Source organism: Phoca vitulina, unplaced genomic scaffold (genome assembly GCF_004348235.1).
Source record: "Phoca vitulina isolate PV1807 unplaced genomic scaffold, GSC_HSeal_1.0 scaffold21, whole genome shotgun sequence".
Classification (NCBI taxonomy): Eukaryota; Metazoa; Chordata; class Mammalia; order Carnivora; family Phocidae; genus Phoca; species Phoca vitulina.
Genome location: NW_022589724.1, coordinates 14,289,400 through 14,308,724, shown reverse-complemented (window position 1 = coordinate 14,308,724; position 19,325 = coordinate 14,289,400). Strand labels below are relative to the sequence as shown.

The following is a 19,325-nucleotide window of genomic DNA, read 5'->3' as shown; positions in this document are numbered from 1 at the left end:
GGCAGACAGATGTTGACACCCCAACTCCACCTTAGCCAAATGGGTAAAGGTCATGGGGTTGGTAGGCCTGGGAGGCTGTAGGTCCTCAGAGGAGTCCTTCCGATCCAGGAGGGCTTCCTGAGAGAGGACACAGCCACTGTGTTCATTACCAAATGACATAGTGGATTGTTAGCACCTCGTTTGTGATCCAGCACATAGTAGGTGCTTTGGGCATGCTTAATTAACATTCAAATTGAATATGCAGCTGCTCACACATTGGATAGCTCCCTGCCACCTGTATGGAAGAAACCTAGGAGGGAGGAAAAGTCTGGAAAACTCTTAATGGATCCCCATAGGCCTTGCAGGTAGGGCCTGTGGGTAGTTCTGCTCTGTTTGGCCTAGAAATTCTCAATGGATTCCAAGCTAGAAATGAAAAAGAGGGAATCTGAGGACGGCAGTGACACGGCTCATCAGGAAGTTTGGTCCCAGGAGAAAGGGTATACTAGAAAAAGCTAACACAAGGTCTCTAAATGTCCATCACAACCCGAGAAATCACTCTCAGTATATAGGGCCCAACACACACGCTAGATGGAATGACTTTGGTCATTACGAAAAATCGAAAGCAAAGCTGTTGACCCTGCGGTGCATTAGAATAATCTGGGGTGCTCTGAAACCACTGATGTTCGGGCCCCACTTGCAAACCAATTAATTAGAATTTCTGGGGGTTGGGCATTCTGACTCCAGGGGTGGAGCTCCGCTGCCTTAGAGTAGCACGGGACATTCCCCAGGAAAGAAGGCAGGGCAGTGGGAAAGCCAATATGGGAGCATGTTTCCGCAGAGATGGTTGGACTAAGGCAAGTTATGTTCTTAAAAGATCAACTTCAGTTATCCAAGTTCAGCTTTGCAGAACAGCTTACAGAAGGAAGCTGCAGAGAGCAGAGGACAGAACACAGGCTCTGGAGACAGACAGATCCGCACTACACCACTTAGTGGATGTGTGACCTTGGCATGTTATTGAACATCCCCAAGCCTCAGTTTTATCACCTGTAAAATGAGAACACTCCCAGTCCCAGTCCCAGAGGGTTGCTTTAAATTTCAATTATAAAATGAAGTAGAAAAAGTGCCCAGTGTTCAATAAATATTAACTCCCAATCCTCTGACCCAGAAGGTTCCAGACACAATGAGGCATCATTGTGCAACAGATGGTACTTAACACCCTTTCACACTCTTACGTAGCAACATTACTCTTTTTAGATGAAAACATCCAGCTCATAGGTAAGTCATTCCTGGCTGAAGCTGACTCAGGGCAAACTGTTTACATTTTTAGGGAGAAGAGCCGAGATCCTGAAAACAGCAGGGAATTTCAGCCACCCTGGGTCCTTGGATTTCACAACTATCCCTAGAGGCTCATCTTCACCAAAAGACAAAGCTTGGCTTCAGGATGCTTCATTTCCTCTTGCTGGACCCTCATGTCTTCATCAGACAGACAGACAGCGGGTATGTGTCTGTGCCAGGCCTTGTGCTGGGCGTTGGGATGGGCCCCCTACCCTCACCAAACTCCTTGTCTAGTGGGAAGCTGGGCACAGCTGCCAATACCCACCATATGCAGCGAGAGAAGCCATGTGAGGTTTCGGAGGAGCGGAGGCACGTATTTAAGGGGAGAGAGTGGTGGCCTGGGGGTGACAGGAGTGTTTCTATGACTCTCTGTACCTCGATCTAAAATCACTGTTCCTCACCACGCCTGTACTGGCCCCCCTTCGGTTTTCCCATCTGCAGATGGGGCAGGGGACCAGATAGAAGTCAATGCAATAATCCCTTAAGGTTCCTGCTTTGGACAATTTTGTGGAATGAGTCCCATAGCCCACATTCACGTTTTAATTAAAGATTACATCAAGCTCTGTTTGGAAAATTTCACAACAAGCCTTGGACCCATCTGGCTTTTCCTCCACTGGGGGGTGGGGGTTACAAGAGGAACAATGAAAGATGAGTGTCATGTGATAAAAGGAGAACTTTCTTCCTCACCATCTTCTTCTCATCTCTGTCCCACCTCCATCCTATGTGAGGCCGTCCTGCAGGGTGTGAGCCCCAGACTGGGCTCAGCCTCTTCCCACCAGGGCCTCAGTCTCTGCACCTGACAAATGGGGACGAGCACTCCGTGAAAAATGTGTTGGACAGAGCAGAGGGCGTGACACTTGGGTTTCCAGGGGCCCAGCGGAGCCTGTCCCCCACCCTCTGGGAATTCTAAATTTGTAGCAGATGGTTGGGTCCGAGAGGCCAGCTTGGCTGGAGCTGAAAGAATGTCACCCAGCTTCTGGGCACATCTGAGAGCAGCTTTGTGGCAGGAGCTGATGATCTCCATGATAAATGAGCCCTAAATGAATCCTTACATCATAAGGTTGAGTGTTTGTGGTTAGCCTTGTGAGGAAGGGAGAGACGGAGGTTAGGGAGGGATGCAAGGATGCACCCAGCAGCCTGCCCACGAGGCTCCCTTCCTCCTTCCCGGTTCCTTCCCTTCCTTCCACCAACATTTGCTGAGCCCCTGCTGTGTGCAGGGCCCTGTGCTGGCTCAGAGATCACAGGGATGAAGCCGACATAGTCCCTGCCCCCCAAAAGACAGGAGGCACAATCCAATGTGATCAGTCCTGTAACAGAGGGAAGTCCAGGAGGCTGTGGGGACAGGGTGACTCCAGGCTGACCTGGGGGGTAGGGGCCCGGGGAAGGCTTTCTACAATACAGCTTGCGGGACAAGCCCACCAGGTAGAAGTGAGCATTCCTGGCAGAGGGAATGGCAGGGGCAAAGGCTTAGAGGAGTCAAAGGGAAGCCTAGGGAAGCTTTGGGCGGGAAGTGCAGGACGCAGGGGTGGAGGGTGGGGGGTAGAGGAGAGGGACAGCCAAAGGGGTCAATAGGAGATAGAGCCTGAATGGCCTTAAGTCCCAGCCTAGGTAGCTCAGACTTTATTCTGAGGCCCTAGGGAGTCAGGGTAGGGCTTTCTCAAGGGGGATTAGACCAGGGTGTGTGGAGGAGAGTCCCTGATGGTTCAACATGGCTTTTATTCACTCCCCCAGGAAGTGCTTCTTGAGGGCCTGCTCACCCTTCTCCGTAGCACCAGGCTGGCTAGCCCCTTCACAGGGCACAGGCTAGGGGAAAACGTATGCAAAGAGCCTGGCCTCGCTTGACAAAACTCCTTTGTGACAAGCCCTCGGGCCATGGTGGCACAGTGCTCTGCTGCCCCCTAGTGAGGTCTGGAGATGCACCCCTGCGGGGTCCGCCAGCTTCTCAAATACTCTGAGTTTCCTCCGCTGACTTTCTTCCCTCTGCCCCTCCCTGGACCACGGGAGTCCCACTCCTGCCGGGGCACTGGTGCAGTTGGGGAATAGAGGACAGGCCCAGGACAGGGGGAGGAAGGGAGGAGGACACAGAGGGATTCAGCCCCAGCTGTGGACGGGGGCCCAGGGGTTGTGTCCTTTAACTTTCTCAAATGAATAGAGATGGTGTTGACTCCTATCACTATCGCGATGGTCATAGTCATGACGATGGCGGTACGGTGGCGGGGGAGGGGGGCAGGGACTGCTATTTCTGTAGCTACTGGTGGTGATGGTAGAATTGGGGTGATGGTAGAATTGGGGTGATGGTGGTGATGGGATTACAATGATGGTAATGAGGACAAGGATGGAAGTAGGGACAGTGGTAGTGGGGATAGAAGTGGTGGCTCATATGGCTGGATTTCCTTGTCCCTGTCCTTGAAGCATACATTCAGCTCTCTCAGGCACACACCTAGGAAGGGGGACTTCTGGATCACGGGATAGGCACACGTTAAGCTTTACTAGATAAAGCCAAATAGTTTTCAGAACACGGTTGTCTTTACACTCCCAGCTGCCATGTGTGGGGGTTCCAGACGCCCCACATCCGCACAATACACTTAGCATTGTCTGTTTGGTTCACTCGTGTAGCTCTCACGCGCCTGGAAGCCTGGCACATAGAGGAGGCTTAATGAAAAACTCTGCTGAAAGAATTCACAATTTAAGAGGAGCAGATGTTCTTACTCGCTGTTAGAGAACAGAACCAGAACTTTGCTCTCGCTTGCAGACATCCAGCCAAGTACACGTTCTGACCCAGGTTGTCAAAGTCACGCCAAACAGCCCATCACACCCCATCACGCACATATCCCTTGTCTTGGCATTTTTCTCAAAATCCCTTCCGTGTGGCTCATCTCGGTCCAGTTTGAAGAGGGACAGCAATTTGGTTAAACCAAAGCACACAAAGATGCGCATGAGTCCTTAACCCTTTTAGGGACATTTAAAGGAGCAACCTGCTCTCTTGCTGGGTCTACAACTGAAAGAGGCAAGCTGCCATCACAGACAGCACCCAGACCATCAGCTGTTCATAGCTCCGGGTTTTATTCAGTTCCGCCACTCATGGCTGCTTTCCCTTCAGACAACCTCCCCTGTCTGCCTCTCTTTTCTTCCATTTTTTTTTTCATCTGCGAAACAGGAATAGTAATTCTTGTCCTCTCCACCTCAAGGATTTAAAAAAAAAAAAAATGTAACAGATTAAGGACCTTCCCAGTTGAAAGAAATCTTGGAGATCATCTAGGGACTTTTATTTTTGCTCTTAGATAATTCTTTACAATTTATGAATCCCTTTCAATTACACGGTCTCATCGAAAGCTCAGGACAACTAGATGACATCATTCATCTCTTTTCATAGGAAGGAAACAGGTTAAGAAAGGGAGAATGACTTGCCCAAGTGGCAGGGCTGGGGGCAGTGACTCTTTGCTCTACCTAACTCTCCCTATAGATCCAGCTAGAAGGCCCTATGACCAAAAGGTTAACCGGCTCTTGCTTGTACTCCTCCAGTGCATGGGGAGCTCACAGCCACCCAAGTTAAACCGGTCCCTAGTTGGGTGGCTCCGATAGTTGGCTATCATTTGTGGTGGTAGAGAGCACATTGCATTGAAGGCGGGGGGTGATCATTAAGGCTTTCATCCTAATGTGTGTCAGGGAGAGGAGGAGTTTATGGAAATATTCAGAGAATATACAGAGACAGCCAGCATGGCAATAATAATAGCAATACCTCTCTGATAGTGTCACTTCCCTGTTTGTAACCGTTCAATGGCTTCCGGGTTCCCTGAAGAGGGAGTCCAGACAGACTCCTTCACGTGCCCTCCATGAGCTTGGTCCAGTCTCAAACCACCTCTACATGTCTCACACATTTCCCCACCCCACCCAGCCTTCCTGCAAGGTGTTCCGTCTGCTAAGAACACCCTCACCTACCATCCTCACCTCCCTGCTCCTACAGGGCTCTGAACTACCCTCTGCCCAAATCCCTGCACACTAGACTGTTCTTACTTGTGTCCCAAACTAAGACTATCGGATTCCTTTGCCCTGGTGCCCAGCATGGAGACTGTCCCCGAATGGGTGATTGCCCCACCCCAGCACCGGCGCAGATAGCTCTGCTGCTCCTGACAGCCAGACCAGGAGAGGGTTAAACAACTGCCCTGGCCTTAGATCAGCCTTGGCTTTGGAGAGGCAGGTGGCCCAGTGTTTAACAAGAGTCTTCCTGGGCCTTTTGTCAGCTGGGCTCAGGAACTCAATCCAGCCAGGTCTTCTGAGAGCTGAAACCTGGGCCCCTCTCACTCCTTTAGGCGCCCCCACCCCTTCCTGGGCCCTGGGGTACCAAGTAGCTGGAGCTGCCAGGGTGGGGAAGCGAGAGAGGAAGATTACAAAGCTGGAGGAGGTGTAGGTGGAGAGTAGGAAGGGCCTGGTCCATGCTCTGCCCAGCCTTGCTGTATGGCCCTGGTTGAGCCCTTCCCACCCCTGCCTCCCTATCCCCATCTGTGTACAGAGGAGTCTGGTCTGGGTGGTCCCTCCTGATAGGAATGGACAAGAGCAAGGGACCCTCAGACTCCAGAACCCCCTAGCTAGGGGTCCCTTTGCTGGAGACTTTTTCCACCAGAGGTGGGGGTGGGTAAATCTTTAACTAGCTAGCGCTGGGGAGGCTGGAGCCTTTCCGGATGGATGGCTGCCCGAGAAGGGGGAAAGGGGGTGGGCGGTGTAAGGTGTGTATAGCCAGTCCCAGTGTGGTGGAAAAGGGAGGGTGGTGGAGAGAGAAAGGAACCAGACTCGGGCGGAGCTGACTCCGTGTGCAAAGCAGGACATGGAGGAACGCGGGTCTCCCGACGGGTAAGCACAGATTCTGGGAGGTTCGAGGAGCCTCTGGGCTCAGGGATGGTAACTCCCGTTGCTGCCACAGGGACCTCGCGCGGAGCCTGGAGCAGGGGCCGGAGGGTCCAGAAACACCCATCCAGGTGGTGCTCAGGTAGGTATAGGTTGGTTGGGGGGTGGGGGAGGCGAGCGAGGACAGGACCGATGGCGACAACGGGATGGACCATCCGCCTCCCCAACGGACCCCAGGGTGCGTCCCATGAGCGCCGCCGAGTTGCGTCGAGGGGAACAGAGCGCGCTGCACTGCTCGGGAACCCGGACTCTGCAAGTGAGGAACCCCTCGCCCCCTCCCACACCCCCCCCAAACCTACCCGAAGGCCCCTCCACCCCTTCCCCGGGGCAACTTTGTCCCAGGCCCCAGCCTCCCCCGACAACCCCGTGAGCTCCGCCCTCCCAGGCCCCGCCCCCAGCGTGCCCCGCCCCCTGCCGCCCCCTCCCCCAGGTGAGCCCCCCGGGCGGCGGCCCGGACGTGGCGTTCCGCTTCGGCGCCGTGCTGGACGCGGCGCGCACGCAGGAGGACGTGTTCCGGGCGTGCGGCGTGCGGCGCCTGGGCGAGCTGGCGCTGCGCGGGTGAGTGAGGCCCCGCTGACGGCCCGCGCCCGGGGACAGCGCCCCGGCCCCCAGCCCGCCCCCGCCCCCCAGCCGGCCGCCGCCTGCGTCCAGCCGCGCCCCTGCCGCCCGCAGCTTCTCCTGCACTGTCTTCACCTTCGGCCAGACGGGCTCCGGGAAGACCTACACCCTGAGCGGGCCTCCTCCGCAGGTGGGCCGAGCGCAGGTGCAGCGGGGAGGCAACGGGAGACTCGAAGCCCTGGGGAGCCGCAGGTGGCGCGCCCTTCCGGGGGGAAGGGCCTGCGTGCCGCCCAGCCGCGTTTATTTGCGGACGGGGAAACTGAGGACCGGAGAGGTGAAGGTGCCTGCCCAATATGGAGCCACTTTTATCCGCTTTACTCAGTAGCTCTGAGTTTTTTCATCTGTAAACGGAAGTGACGGTTCTGACTGAGGATTGCCGGCGATGTTCTACGGGAGCTTGGCCCAGTTCCTGGCGCATACTGGGGCAGTCCTCTACAGAGGGTAGTTATGACTGCTGCTTTGTGCTCGGATGATCATGATCCAGTCTCTGGCTCCGCTGTTTCTGCCCCCAGGGCGAGGGTGTGCCCGTACCCCCCAACCTAGCTGGCATCATGCAGAGGACCTTCGCCTGGCTCTTAGACCGGGTGCAGCACCTGGGCGCGCCTGTTACCCTCCGTGCCTCCTATTTGGAGATCTACAATGAGCAGGTGGGGGACTGAGATGAATAGACAGCCCTCAGGAAAAGGAGGCATTTCTCTCTAAGGAGCATGGGTCAAGGGACAGAAGAGGCTGGGGGACTGTTGTTGGTAAGGGCTGGGGGTGGATGGAACGTGGGCTCGGGGCCCCTTCCCTCACCTACCACCCTTATCTCAGGTTCGAGACCTTCTGAGCGTGGGATCTCCCCGGCCCCTCCCTGTTCGCTGGAGCAAGACCCGGGGCTTCTATGTGGAGCAGCTGCGGGTGGTGGAGTTTGGGAGTCTGGGGGCCCTGATGGAACTTCTGCAAATGGGTGCGTGCTACTTCAGGGGTGCTTTGGGGTACGGGGATGCCCGTTCCTCAGCTGTTCACTGACTGCACCCCAAGCCCCTGGCTGGAGCTGTGGATTGTGATGATCCGCGTGGGAGAAAAGGGCCAGCAAACCAACAATTCAGACACAGCCCAGAGATGTTCACCCCACCCCACACCAGGCTCGCAGATTCTGCTGTCCAGACTCTTGGAATCCTGATGATGGACTCATGATTGGGTAGAGTGGAGTCAGGGTCATGGTCTCTCCAGCCCAGGGCCTCTGCCTTGGTCAGGCCCCATCTTTGCCCCCTGAGGAGGTCTCTGCACATCAAGGCTCTCCCCTTCCAGTCTGTTCCCCTACATGCAGCAAACTACATCCCTCTTCCTCTCCAGACCCCCAGACCCTTCCAGTTTCTTAAAGGTAAAGGTCATACCTCTTAGGCTAGCCTGTGCCGTCCTTCTCTTCCAGCCTCATTCATTCATCAAATATTTATTGAGCACCCACCCTGTAGCAGGCATTGGGGACACTGGGAATCTGGGTTCTGGCCCCAAAGTTGTGCCCAGAGCTGAGCTTTCTGTCTGAGTCTCTCTCTCTCTCTCTCCATAAGGCAACGGGAGAGATGTCCATAAAATGTGAATTCAGCGGACGTTCCTCTGCTCAGTACTCTTCATCTTCCTTACACATGTCCGTGCTAGAGGCAGACCTGGCAGCCCCTCATTCCCCTTTCCTGCCTCCGTGCCTTTGCACAGGCTGGCCCCTCTCCCAGAATGCCCTCGCTTCTTTTTCTTCATCAGTGACGACCTGCTCTTCCTACCAGGTCCATCTCCTGCCATTTTCCCCCTCTAGGTCTTAGCCGCCGACGGAGCTCAGCTCACACCCTGAACCAGGCCTCCAGCCGAAGCCATGCCCTGCTCACGCTCTACATCAGCCGCCAAACTGTGAGTGTCCCCACGTGGGGAAGGAGCTGGCCCAGGGCCGCCCAGCAAGGGTCTGCCTCTGGATGTAGAAAGCTACTTGGGCATGCGCCGGAGGTAATAGTGGAAATCGTTGGCTTTGTGACTTCGGTGGGGATGGCTCCTCCCGAATCCCTGTCGAGCCCTGATCCCCCTGCCCCACAGATGCCTCCAGGGGCCCCTGGGGAGCCCCCCGTGGGGGGGAAGCTGTGCTTTGTAGACCTGGCTGGCAGTGAGAAGGTGGCGGCCACAGGATCCCGTGGGGAGCTGATGCTTGAGGCGAACAGCATCAACCGCAGCCTGCTGGCCCTAGGTGAGACGTGGGGCCAGCTGGGCGGACTTCCTGTGTCCCTCCCCTGAGCCTGGCCCAGAGCTGTCCCCAGTGGGGGAAACCAGAGGAGATGTAGTGTGGGGAGTCAAGAGCTGTGACCCAGGAGCCACCCGCCGCCTCCTGGTCTCACCGCGCTATTGACTGGTACCTCCCCTCTTAGAACTTTACGGGTCTATGAACACTGAGGGTTTATAAAGGTACATGTTCATTTGAGAGGTAGAAACACTCAAGTGCAGAGGATGAGCCCTCAGACATTCAGCCTGTCCCATGTGCAGTTGGGAAGACTGCGGTCCCATGAGGAGAAGGGAAGTGACTTTCTTCCCACCCCCACCCCAGGTCACTGGGCCTTGAGGTCCCTTACTCTGTGGTATGCGTGGGGAGGTTTTCAGGGAACTCTTCTTCATTTCCTGAGCCCCTGCTGAGTGCGAGGTTCAGGGGTGGTCGGCTTCTTTGGCGGCACTGGGGATCAGGGGTTGGACAGGGCCATCTCTGCCCTCAGGAGCCCCAGTCGGGTGGCAGAGACTGGTCTGACCGAGTAACGAGATCTTGTAGAAAGACAGATCTTCGAGTCACACAGGCCTGGGTGGAGATCCCAGCTCTGCATGTACCAGCTGGGTGGCCTTGAGCAAGAGCTGTAACCTTGCTAGCCTTGTTGTCCCCACCCAGGTCACTGCATCTCCCTGTTGCTGGACCCACAGAGGAAGCAGAGCCACATCCCCTTCCGGGACAGCAAGCTCACCAAGCTGCTGGCAGACTCGCTGGGGGGACGCGGGGTCACCCTCATGGTACCCAAGAGGGGCTGGCAGAGGAATAGCTCCTGAGGGAGGGGGTCCCAGAGAGGAACACTCAGGGGCAGTCCTCCCCAGGTGGCCTGCGTGTCCCCTTCAGCCCAGTGCCTTCCTGAGACTCTCAGCACCCTGCGATATGCAAGCCGAGCCCAGCGCGTCACCACTCGGCCACAGGCCCCCAAGGTGAATGGAGGGAGACACAGGCAGAGGAGATGGCTGGGGGTCAGGCAGGAGCTGGAGCCTGAGTCGGTGTCATGAGAAGTCTGGGACTGAGTTAGAGTTGGAATTAGAGTCAGAATCCTGGTGATGAGGTCATGATTGGGTAGGGTGGGGTCAGGGTCATGGTCAGGGTTAGGGCATGTCTGGGAGTCTGGTCTGATTTGGGATGTGATTCAGGGGATAGCCAGGGTCCCAGTTGGTACCATGATTAAGTCTGAGTTGAGTTCGGGTCTGACGTAGTGTCTCGTTTGGGGTCAGAATCTGGGCCAAGGTTTGAACAGACCTGAGTTTAAGGTCGGACTTGGAGTGGGTCCAGCTTAGAGTAGGCCCTCCAGGCATACAGCTTTGATACCAATAGGACAAAGTGCCTCCTCCAGGCGGATGTAGCCTTGTACTGGGATGCGGGCTGGCCAGTGAAGCGTGGGCTGGATTTGAGGCTCTACTCACCCACCCCCGGAAGCCCTTGTGCAGTGCACAGCTTGTACAGCCATAAGCAGCAGCTCTGGGCCTCTTTCTCTGCAGTCGCCTAAGCAACCCCAGCGTTTGGAGATTGAGATACTGCAGCTCCAGGAGGAGAACCGTTGCCTGCGGTCCCAACTGGGGCAAATAGACCCCAAGGGTATAAGCTGCCTGGACGCAGGGGTGGGGTGAGGGTAGGGTCTGGGGCTCCTGTGGATCCAGCCGTCTTCCCCTTCCCTGCAGCCTCAAGGCTCAGTAGGGCGCGGGTGGCCTGGGCCCAGCGGAACCTCTATGGGATGCTGCAGGAGTTCATGCTGGAGAATGAGAGGCTCAGGTAGGGCCCGCCTCAGCCAGGGGGACTCTGTGCCCCACCGCTCCCCTCTGGGCTGCTCTACCAAGCTGCGCCGCTCCCTCGTCCGTGCTACCCTGCTGTCCCCCCTTGCCTCCTGGGGCTCGTACTCCCCCGCAAAGAGGAGGGCTAACTGATACCCCTCCTGGTAGCTCTGCCTCCCGTCACCTTCCTGGGGCCCGTTCTTCCCAGGAAAGAAAACAGCCAGCTGCAGAGTAGCCGGGACCGGGCCCGGGATGAGCAGCGCATCCTGGCCCAACAGGTGCAGGAGCTGGAGCGGTGAGCACGGCTGCCAGCCCGGACACAGGCCTTGGGACAGAGGGCAGGTGGGAAAGGGTGGCTCAGTGAAATGGGCAAGAGTCTGGACCCAGACTCCCTGGGTTCGAATTTCAGTTCTGCCACCTACTAGCTGTGTGCCCTTGGGGGAGTCATTTTACCTCTGCCTGCCTGGGCTGCTTCTTTTATAAAATGGGGGTAATACAGTGCCTACTTTATAGGGTGGTTGTAAAGTTAGGATTGAATGAGCTCATATGTCAAGCCTTGAGAACGGTACCTGGCATGGAGTAAGTGCTCCCTGAGTGTGTGTTAAAAGGGGGGACGTGGCGGCCAGCCTGGTGTTGGTTTTCAGGCTGTAGGCACAGACCCCCCTGTTCTCCCCAGGCGCCTCCTCTGTACCTGCTCTGATCACCAGCCCCACCCCGGCCCAGCCCCGTGTCCCTGTGTGATGGCGCCGGCTCCCCCATGCCACGTGAGTCTCTGCCCGGCCGGGAGGGGTGGGGAGCAGGACCGGCGCAAAGCTTCTGACATGCCCTCTTGCAGGCCCTGCCACCCCTCTGCTCCTGCCTCTGCCTCTGCCCCCTGTGCCGAGCACCGCTGGCCCACTGGGCCTGCGCACGGGGGGAGCACCACCTGCCCCAGGTAGGACAGGCGGAGGGGAGGGGAGTGAATGGGGGAGAGCTGGAGACTTTGATCCAGGGGGTCAGCAGCCCGGGAGGCTCCGGAGTTGCAGGGTCCCAGGCTGGATCACGTGATGAGGGGCTAGGCTTGGGCTCCCGCCCAGGGTTCGGAAAGGCTGGTTTGCTTGCCTCGGCCTCCTCCCCATCCTGCCTTCTTTCAGGAACTCATGGAGCCTCACTCGCTCATTCCCTCGTCCACTCACACATTACTCATTTACGTCTTCACTCACGTGTTCATTCACTCGCTCGGTAACTCTCCCCGGAGCTCCCAGCTTTGTGCCAGCCCTGGTTCTGGGCACCGGGAATCCCGACAGACACCAGACACGGTTCCTGCCCTCAGGGAGTTCCTGTCTCCAGAGAGGACATTCCAAGGGCTACCCACTGCCCACAGAAAAAGGGACCAAGACCCTGCGCCTTTATGTGCACCTGATATTCTTGGCGTCCCGTGGGGGCAGGCGTGGCAGAGATGGTGGTGGCACCAGGAAGGTGGGGCACGTAGAGGCAGGGTCACCCAGTGTGGGCTCTGGTCTTTCCTGCAGGTGTTTGGCCCTAAGGCCCCAGGTGGCATGCCCCTCGCTGCCCAGCCCCCACCCTGGGCACCCCCATGCAACCCTGGCTCTGCCAAGTGTCTGAGAGAGAGGTGGGCCAGCCCTGGGGCACTGGGACACGGGAGGAGGGGACCGGGCCTGGGAACTCGAGGGCTCACCTCCTACCACCCAACCCACCCTGGCCCAGGAGTCCTAGCGACTGGACTGAGACCCGAGTCCTGGCAGAGATGCTGACGGAGGAGGAGGTGGTGCCCTCTGCACCCCCCTTGCCCACGGGGCCCCCGAACACGTCACCGGTGCTGAGAGGTGAAGAAGAGAGAGAGGGAGGGGCCCTCCGTGGGGTTTTTTTTTTGTGATCTTGGGCCAGAACCCACCCTTTCCAGACCTTAGTCTTCCCATCTCTGAAACAGGGTGTGTGTTGAGACACGATTTGTAAGATCTTTCCAGTTCCCAAACTTGGAATTCTCCTCCCGGGGCCACCTGTATGTCCAGATGTGTGCAGGAGCCCGTGGTGTATGTTGAGGGGGAGGGGAACCACCCGAGGCTTCCCCAGAGGGTGTTGGGACACTGATAGGTCCGGGTGGGGAGGGGCCCAAGGGGGCGCAGGCCTCGGGTCTCACCGTGTGCTCCTCAGGTGGGGCTGCAGTGCCAAACCTGGCCCGGAGACTGGAGGCCCTCAGAGACCAAATTGGCAGCTCCCTCCGTCGCGGCCGGAGCCAGCCACCGCCCAGCGAGGCTACACGGAGCCCCGGCCGAGTCCTCCCTCCCTGCTGAGGGCAAAGCAGAAACCCGGGAGACCACTGCGTGACCTTGGTCTGGGCTCTGCACTCCCGGGCTCAGTCCCCCCATCTGCTCAGTGGGGATGGCAGCCGCCGCGCCGGGCAGAGGGGAGTTCCTGAGGGCCGCGGGTAGGGGCTGGTGGGCAGTTTGGGGGAGCAGAGGGAGGGTGCCGCCCCGGACTGTGAGAGATGAGACTGGATTTGGGAGAAGCCAGGCAGCAGGTGATGAAATAGACAAATAAAGAGAGGTGTCAGCTCCGAGTGTGGCGGGTTCTGTCTCGGGACGTCAGGCACTTGTGCGCCGTGACATCCCAGAGAGGAGGGACTCTCAGGGGAGCCCGAGGAGGAGGAAAGGACTCTCGGCAGAGGTGCGTGCCCCTGCTGATCAGGAATAGTCCAGGTTGCCATCTCCTTTGTATATGATACAAGTTTTAATTGAGCAACTGCTACATGTCCCAGGGCAGACGTGGGGAAATCAAATGGTGAGCGTCTCCACGCGGGAGCATGAGGGAGCCCAGTTCCAGCTGACCTTTGTGCGGGCTGCCTGCGTGCTGGTGTTGGAGGGGCCATGAGGTCTGAGTTCTGATGCCACAGGCTTGCTGGGACCTTGGACAGGCCTTGAACCCTCCCTGGATCACTTTATGGTATTCAGCCAATTAGATGGGGGGTGAGGTTCCTTGTCTGTGGAGTTCAAGTGAGGGTCAGGAGGTGAAGAATATCAGGATCCCAGTAGGATGCAATGGGTCTACAATTAGGGGGAAGTCCAGATGTGACATGAGAAATTGGAGGTGCTAGTGGGAGGACCTCATTAGAGGAGTCACGGGACTAATGTAACTCTTCCATTTTATAGTTAGGGAAACTGAGACCCACAGGGCTCATTCCTACCTTTGTTCGCTCATGCATTCATTCAACACTCCTGGCATTGACGCAAACCAGGGTCGTGAACAGGACTGACAAGGGACACGCTGGCTTTGCCCAGGAAGCTCACAGCGGCCAGGTATTGAAAGGCAAGATGTGTGACTGGGCATTCGGGTTGTCCAACAGTGGAGACTTAGTGGAAGGCCAGTGGAAGGAGGCGGAGCCCAGGACGTGGGGTGACGACCAGAGGCCACAGGCCACTGGGCCCCGCAGAGTGGGCTTGGTTAAGTCCGCAGACTGAACCACACGGGCACATCTCGCCTCCTCACTTAACCACGAGTGATCCTGGGCAAATGACTTCACTGCTCCGAACCTGAGTCCTCTCATCTGCAGGATGGCTACAATCGTAATACCCCCTCACTGGACAGTTGCCGGGATTAAATCCGCTTGTGGATGGAAAGAGTACGGCACGAGGCTTTGCTTATTGCAGACAGTTTAGCCAAAAGCAGCTTTCAGTCAGTATGACCGTTTGATGAAATCGATGATCTGGGTTCCACAAATCCCTATGGAGAACCCACTTTGGGCCAGCATTGAACAAAGCCTAAGAACCCTTACCGTCACCGAACACAGAAAACAAGAAAAAGGGCGGAATAGAGGGAACTTGGTGATAAATGCCATGGAGCAAAATCTAGCAGAGAGGTCCCTCTGCCAGGGTGGGTGCACTTTTAAATAGGGGGGCGCAGGTGACATTCATGCAGAGACCTGAAGGAGGGGAGGAGGGTGAACCTGGTTAGTGCCATTTCTACTCTAAGTAATTGTGCTGCCACCTGAGCTCCAGGGGCTCAGCAGGCTCGAGCCTGGGCTCCTCCCCTCCCCAGAGCCCTTCTTTCTCTCCGGTCACTGTATGGGGGCCCTGCTTGCTGGGAGGTCTCCAGCCCCCCGGCGGGGAAGGTCCCTGGCACCGAGTGTGAGAGCTTTCCTCAGCTGCCTCGGGAGGGTGGACAGGGACCACCCAGGGGGACCCTGGCTATTGCGGGTTCATTTCGTGTTTGGATGACTCCTTCTTCCGCTGGAGCCAGCCACGATTTTCCAGTTTCCTAGTTCCAGCTCGGCAAAACCCCCACTTACTTTCCCACAGATAGACTCAAGGAGACCAGTTTCCAGCACCCCATCTCCTAGGCCATGTGTCCATCTCCAGGTCAGCATCCTTGCTCTAGAACTGCCCCTTGTCCAGAATCCTGAAACCCTGGAGGAATTCCAGAGGACCCCAGTAATGTATCAAGACTCTTCAAGTCCAGTGGTCCTTACTGAGCGCTTGAGGACTCCAGAGGGCACTTCTGGAGCCCTGAAAGCTATAGGGCTTCCCCGGGATGCTGGAATCTGAGGTCGGTTTTCCAGCCCCATGAAATAGGGTAGTCGTCCTCCAGAACTATAAGCTTAGAAGGTTTCTGGTACATTAGAATTGAGGGACACTCTAGGAAATCCTGAAGCACTGTAGGCATTTTCCAGAATCCCAGATCCTTAAATGATTTCTCAGAAATTTTAAAACTATGTGTAGAATTTGGGAGGGATTCTCTGAACTCTCTAGCTGGGGAGGAGGATGTTCAGCAGAGCTTGGAAGGCCATCCATGAGTTTCTAAGAATGCTGGCAAATCTAGAGATGAACCTAGATGTCTAGAGCCCTGGCTAAATCCTCCAGATCCTTGGGGACCCTCCCTCTCAGCCAGTGCAGGAACAGGAGTTTGGCTGGAAGCATCACTGTAGGACTTAAGGTTAGGAAGAGCACACCTGTGAGTCCGTGTGCAGCTTTTGAGGTCTCCTCTGGGCGATCAACCCCAAGATAGACCCCAGCGGGTGCAGATAACGTGAGACAGTGTGCAGACCCCCACTGCCAAGAACGTCTCACTCCCATCTCTGCTCTGGCCGCACCAGCCTCCTTTCACCTCCCAGACGTGTCCTGCCTTCTCTCGGGGTCTTTCTTCCCTTTGTCTAGTGACACATTTGCCCCAAATTCATATTCAGGTTTGTACCCAACAGGTTGATTTCAGCCCCTCTGAGGGATGTTTTGTGTTCTCTTAGGTGACTTCTGTTGTGCCCTTGTTGAGCTTCCAAAGATCCCCCTTCCTTCATTTTAATGGTGGGAGGCAGTGTGGTGCAGGTTGGGGGAGGGGGTCTTGCTATGAAGCCCAGCGTAGCAGCCAGCGGAAGCTGTAAGCAGGTGGCTCGGGGCTCGAAGCCTGCCTGCAGCAGACGGCCTGTGGGAGCCACACGAGCCCCGCCCTGGCCGGCCAGCAAGGAAGACCTTTGAAAGTTGGCCAGAGTGTCGTCCTCAGGAGCTTCCATGCTGCCCACGGCTGTGATCACCTGGCCTCTCATTCATCACATCTTACTAGGTCCCTCTTGAAGGCCGGGCCTGCTCTCCTGGCTGTCAGGCTGGAGGTCTGGGTAGTCTCTAGGCATCGGAACGTTGGCCAGACGCAGCCCCTCTTCCGGCCTCAGTCTGTCCGACTTACGGCTGTGAGAGCCTGGGCAGGGTAGTTAACCTCTCTGAACCTCAGGCTTCTCCTCTGTAAGGTGGGGATAAGATAGGTTTATCCTGTGAGAAGTTACTAAGTGCTCATAGAGGATAGGAGATGAGGATCAAAAGCAACTCCATATAAACTGCTGAGGACAGAGCCTGGCACCAGTCAGTGCTGCATAAATGCTGATCGTTATTACTGTTGTTATTGATAACAGATGCTCTCAGTACATGCGTGCAGCGTTCCTGTCCTTGCAGGAGAGGAATTGTCACGATCTGCTCCCTGGTCATTTCAGACTCATGAACTGGTTGCTAGCCACTCTGCCGGCTCCTTCCTACGAGGTGACTCTTCGAACGTGGATTCTTGCGGGGAGAGAGTGGTCATCCAGGACTGTCGCCCCGTGCAAGAGCCAGGGAAGAGGCCCCGCTGCTCTGCCGGGGCTAATTGAAAGACATTCATTTGTCTTCACTGAAGGAGGGCCAGGGGGACTTTCCAGAAAGTCCAGCTTGCCTCGAGATTTTGGGAAAGAGCTGTTTTAGTCCATCTGATATCAGCTTGGTCAGCCAAGAGTCAGGGCAGGTCCCTGGAGGTCCTGCTTTAATGGACAGATAAGACCAGCCTGCAAAGAGCAGGAAAATGCCTGTGTCCTCTTCCTGGACACAGGCCGGTCTTTGGACATTTACTCCTTTAGGAAAACTGTTTCTTCAGTGGCGCAAAGGGAGCCGGACAGCGGGCCACAAGCTCTGTCCCCTGGGTCTCAAGGGCACTCAGCTCCAGAGTGTCTCACTTTGCGAGCTGCTTCTCCAGGCTAAGCCTTCCTCTCCCACAGTCAGGAAGCTAGACTGACAACATCCAAGGGCACTCTTCACTCTGCTCTCTTCAAGGAGCGAGAACATGACCTGTCCTTCATCATTTCATTCCTCTACGCCCCATGGGCTCCTCTTAACCCCATTTAATGGAGGGAAAAACTCAGATCCTGAAAGGTGAAGTCACTTAGGATCACATAGGCAGGAAGGGGGCACAGCCGTGACTGGGACCCAGGTCTGTCTGGAAGCCAAGTTCAACCGCCTGACCATCACTCTGCTAAACGAAGCTTGGGAGTCCTCCCAGCCATGGCACACAGACTAATTCAAAACTGGGGACACAAGGAAATGCCACCACCGAGCAAGGCTCTTTGCCTTTTGGACTGTGTCCTTGAGCTTTCCAATCATTCGCTGATCATGATTTAAGGACTTGGAGTAGTGATTCCAATCTTCTAGCCTCCCTCAGCTGCCTTGTAGTTGGGTGGTCCTTGGGGTCTGACCTACATTCTCCTTCACAGCTCTAAGGAAGTCAGTTGGTATGTGTTCACTGAGCACCTACTAAGTGCCCGGCATACTGCTCAGCCCCAGGGAGGAAGGGATGGGTCAGGTCTTGGTGTGGCAGGCCCGGAGCATGCTCTTGGCTGGGGAAAGGAGAAGCAGGCACATGTAAGCCTGACTCCTGCAGTGAGGAGTCCAGTGGAGGGAGATGACCCACCCCTCTGCTCCAGGTGTCTGAAAGAACAGGGCCCCAGGTCCTGTTCAGGAGGGGACAGGGTCTGGGAGGTAAGCAGAGTGATGCAGGTGTCAGGGAGACAGATCTGAGTTCGAATCACCACTCATTAGCTGGGTGGCCTTAGCACTTGTTCACCTGAGCCCTTAGCCTCAGTTTCCCTATCTGTAAAATAGAGCAACCATTGTAGTAAAGTGATGGAGCCTTAATGGGAGGATTCAGTAAGATGTGCTTGTGGGGCGCCTGGCCTGGGGCCTGGCACATGGTAGGGATTGAATCTGCCTTTGTGGCACCCAAGTCTGTTTCACCGGGAGAACCTTCCAGGAAACTGTTTCTAAAAGGGCCCCATCTGAGCATCCAACTCTGTAGCTAGGCGGGGTATGGCAAGGTAGAGGCTGAATGCCCTACACTCCCCAGGGGATTTGAAGCAGTCCCGGGGCAAGGAAGGCCGGGTTCTAGCGCTGGTTCTACCACTTCTGTGGGCCTTTGCTCTAGGCCTCTGGCTCCTGGTCTGTGTGGAGCCATCAGAGCAAACCTGGGTGGTCTTTCTAGAAGTTCTCTGCTGCCCTCTAGTGGACATGGGGCGCTCTCACCTCTCGGCAGTGTAATTCCTGCATTTCTGGGGCCCTTACCTGGTACCCCACGCTGTGCTAAGTGCCTGTGAGGATGCACGCCCCTCCAGTGTGTACACTTGGGGAGCAGGGAGGACGCTCACAAATGTCCCTCACTGAGCTCTTATATCAGCCACGTCCAGTGAGCTACTTGAGCCTCGTTTGCAGGTCTGGATAAGAAAGGTGGGCTCAGGGAAGGAAAAGCCTGCCCCCCCACGGTCACCCAGCAAATCACAAGGGCTGGGACTCAAAGTTGTAGATGGCCTAGCTCTTTGGGATGGGTGGGGAAGAAGTAAAGCGTAGAAACAGCTGAGCAGTGGAAGGTCCCCTCTCCTGACGCTATTTATGGAGTCCGGGTGCTGCCCACCTCCAATTTCCCCATGAGTGGGCAGGCCACACTCTGAGTCCAGGGGAACTGTGCAGAGTCAGGTGTCTGGGGCAAGGCCTGGGGCTGGATACCTCCTCGTGGGGAAGGAAGGACCCCGCTATCCCCTTCCACCAAGGCCCGAACTCTGACCACGCCCTCTGGTCTGAGTCCTACCCTGTGGCCTTGATGTCCCTGTTGGTCCTTCCTCCTTTCTGGAGAACCTCGTAGGGAGTTGCTTTCTTTTTTTTTTTTTTTTTTTTTTGGTGGGCCGCAAA

The 19,325-nt window shown here is 56.3% G+C and overlaps 1 protein-coding gene across 1 annotated transcript; it reads left to right on the top strand.

The window, feature by feature from the left end:
• The first annotated feature begins 6,118 nt into the window (after nucleotides 1-6,118).
• Nucleotides 6,119-19,325, top strand: KIF12 (kinesin family member 12). Its single transcript, XM_032418142.1, has 19 exons — nucleotides 6,119-6,162; nucleotides 6,233-6,298; nucleotides 6,394-6,472; nucleotides 6,647-6,774; nucleotides 6,889-6,964; nucleotides 7,347-7,481; nucleotides 7,648-7,783; nucleotides 8,627-8,718; nucleotides 8,899-9,046; nucleotides 9,731-9,849; nucleotides 9,931-10,035; nucleotides 10,594-10,690; nucleotides 10,774-10,864; nucleotides 11,072-11,158; nucleotides 11,540-11,627; nucleotides 11,699-11,797; nucleotides 12,375-12,475; nucleotides 12,571-12,689; nucleotides 13,018-19,325. Exons 1-19 carry the CDS (start codon nucleotides 6,137-6,139, stop codon nucleotides 13,155-13,157), a joined length of 1,932 nt encoding a protein of 643 aa, XP_032274033.1. The 5' UTR covers nucleotides 6,119-6,136; the 3' UTR covers nucleotides 13,158-19,325.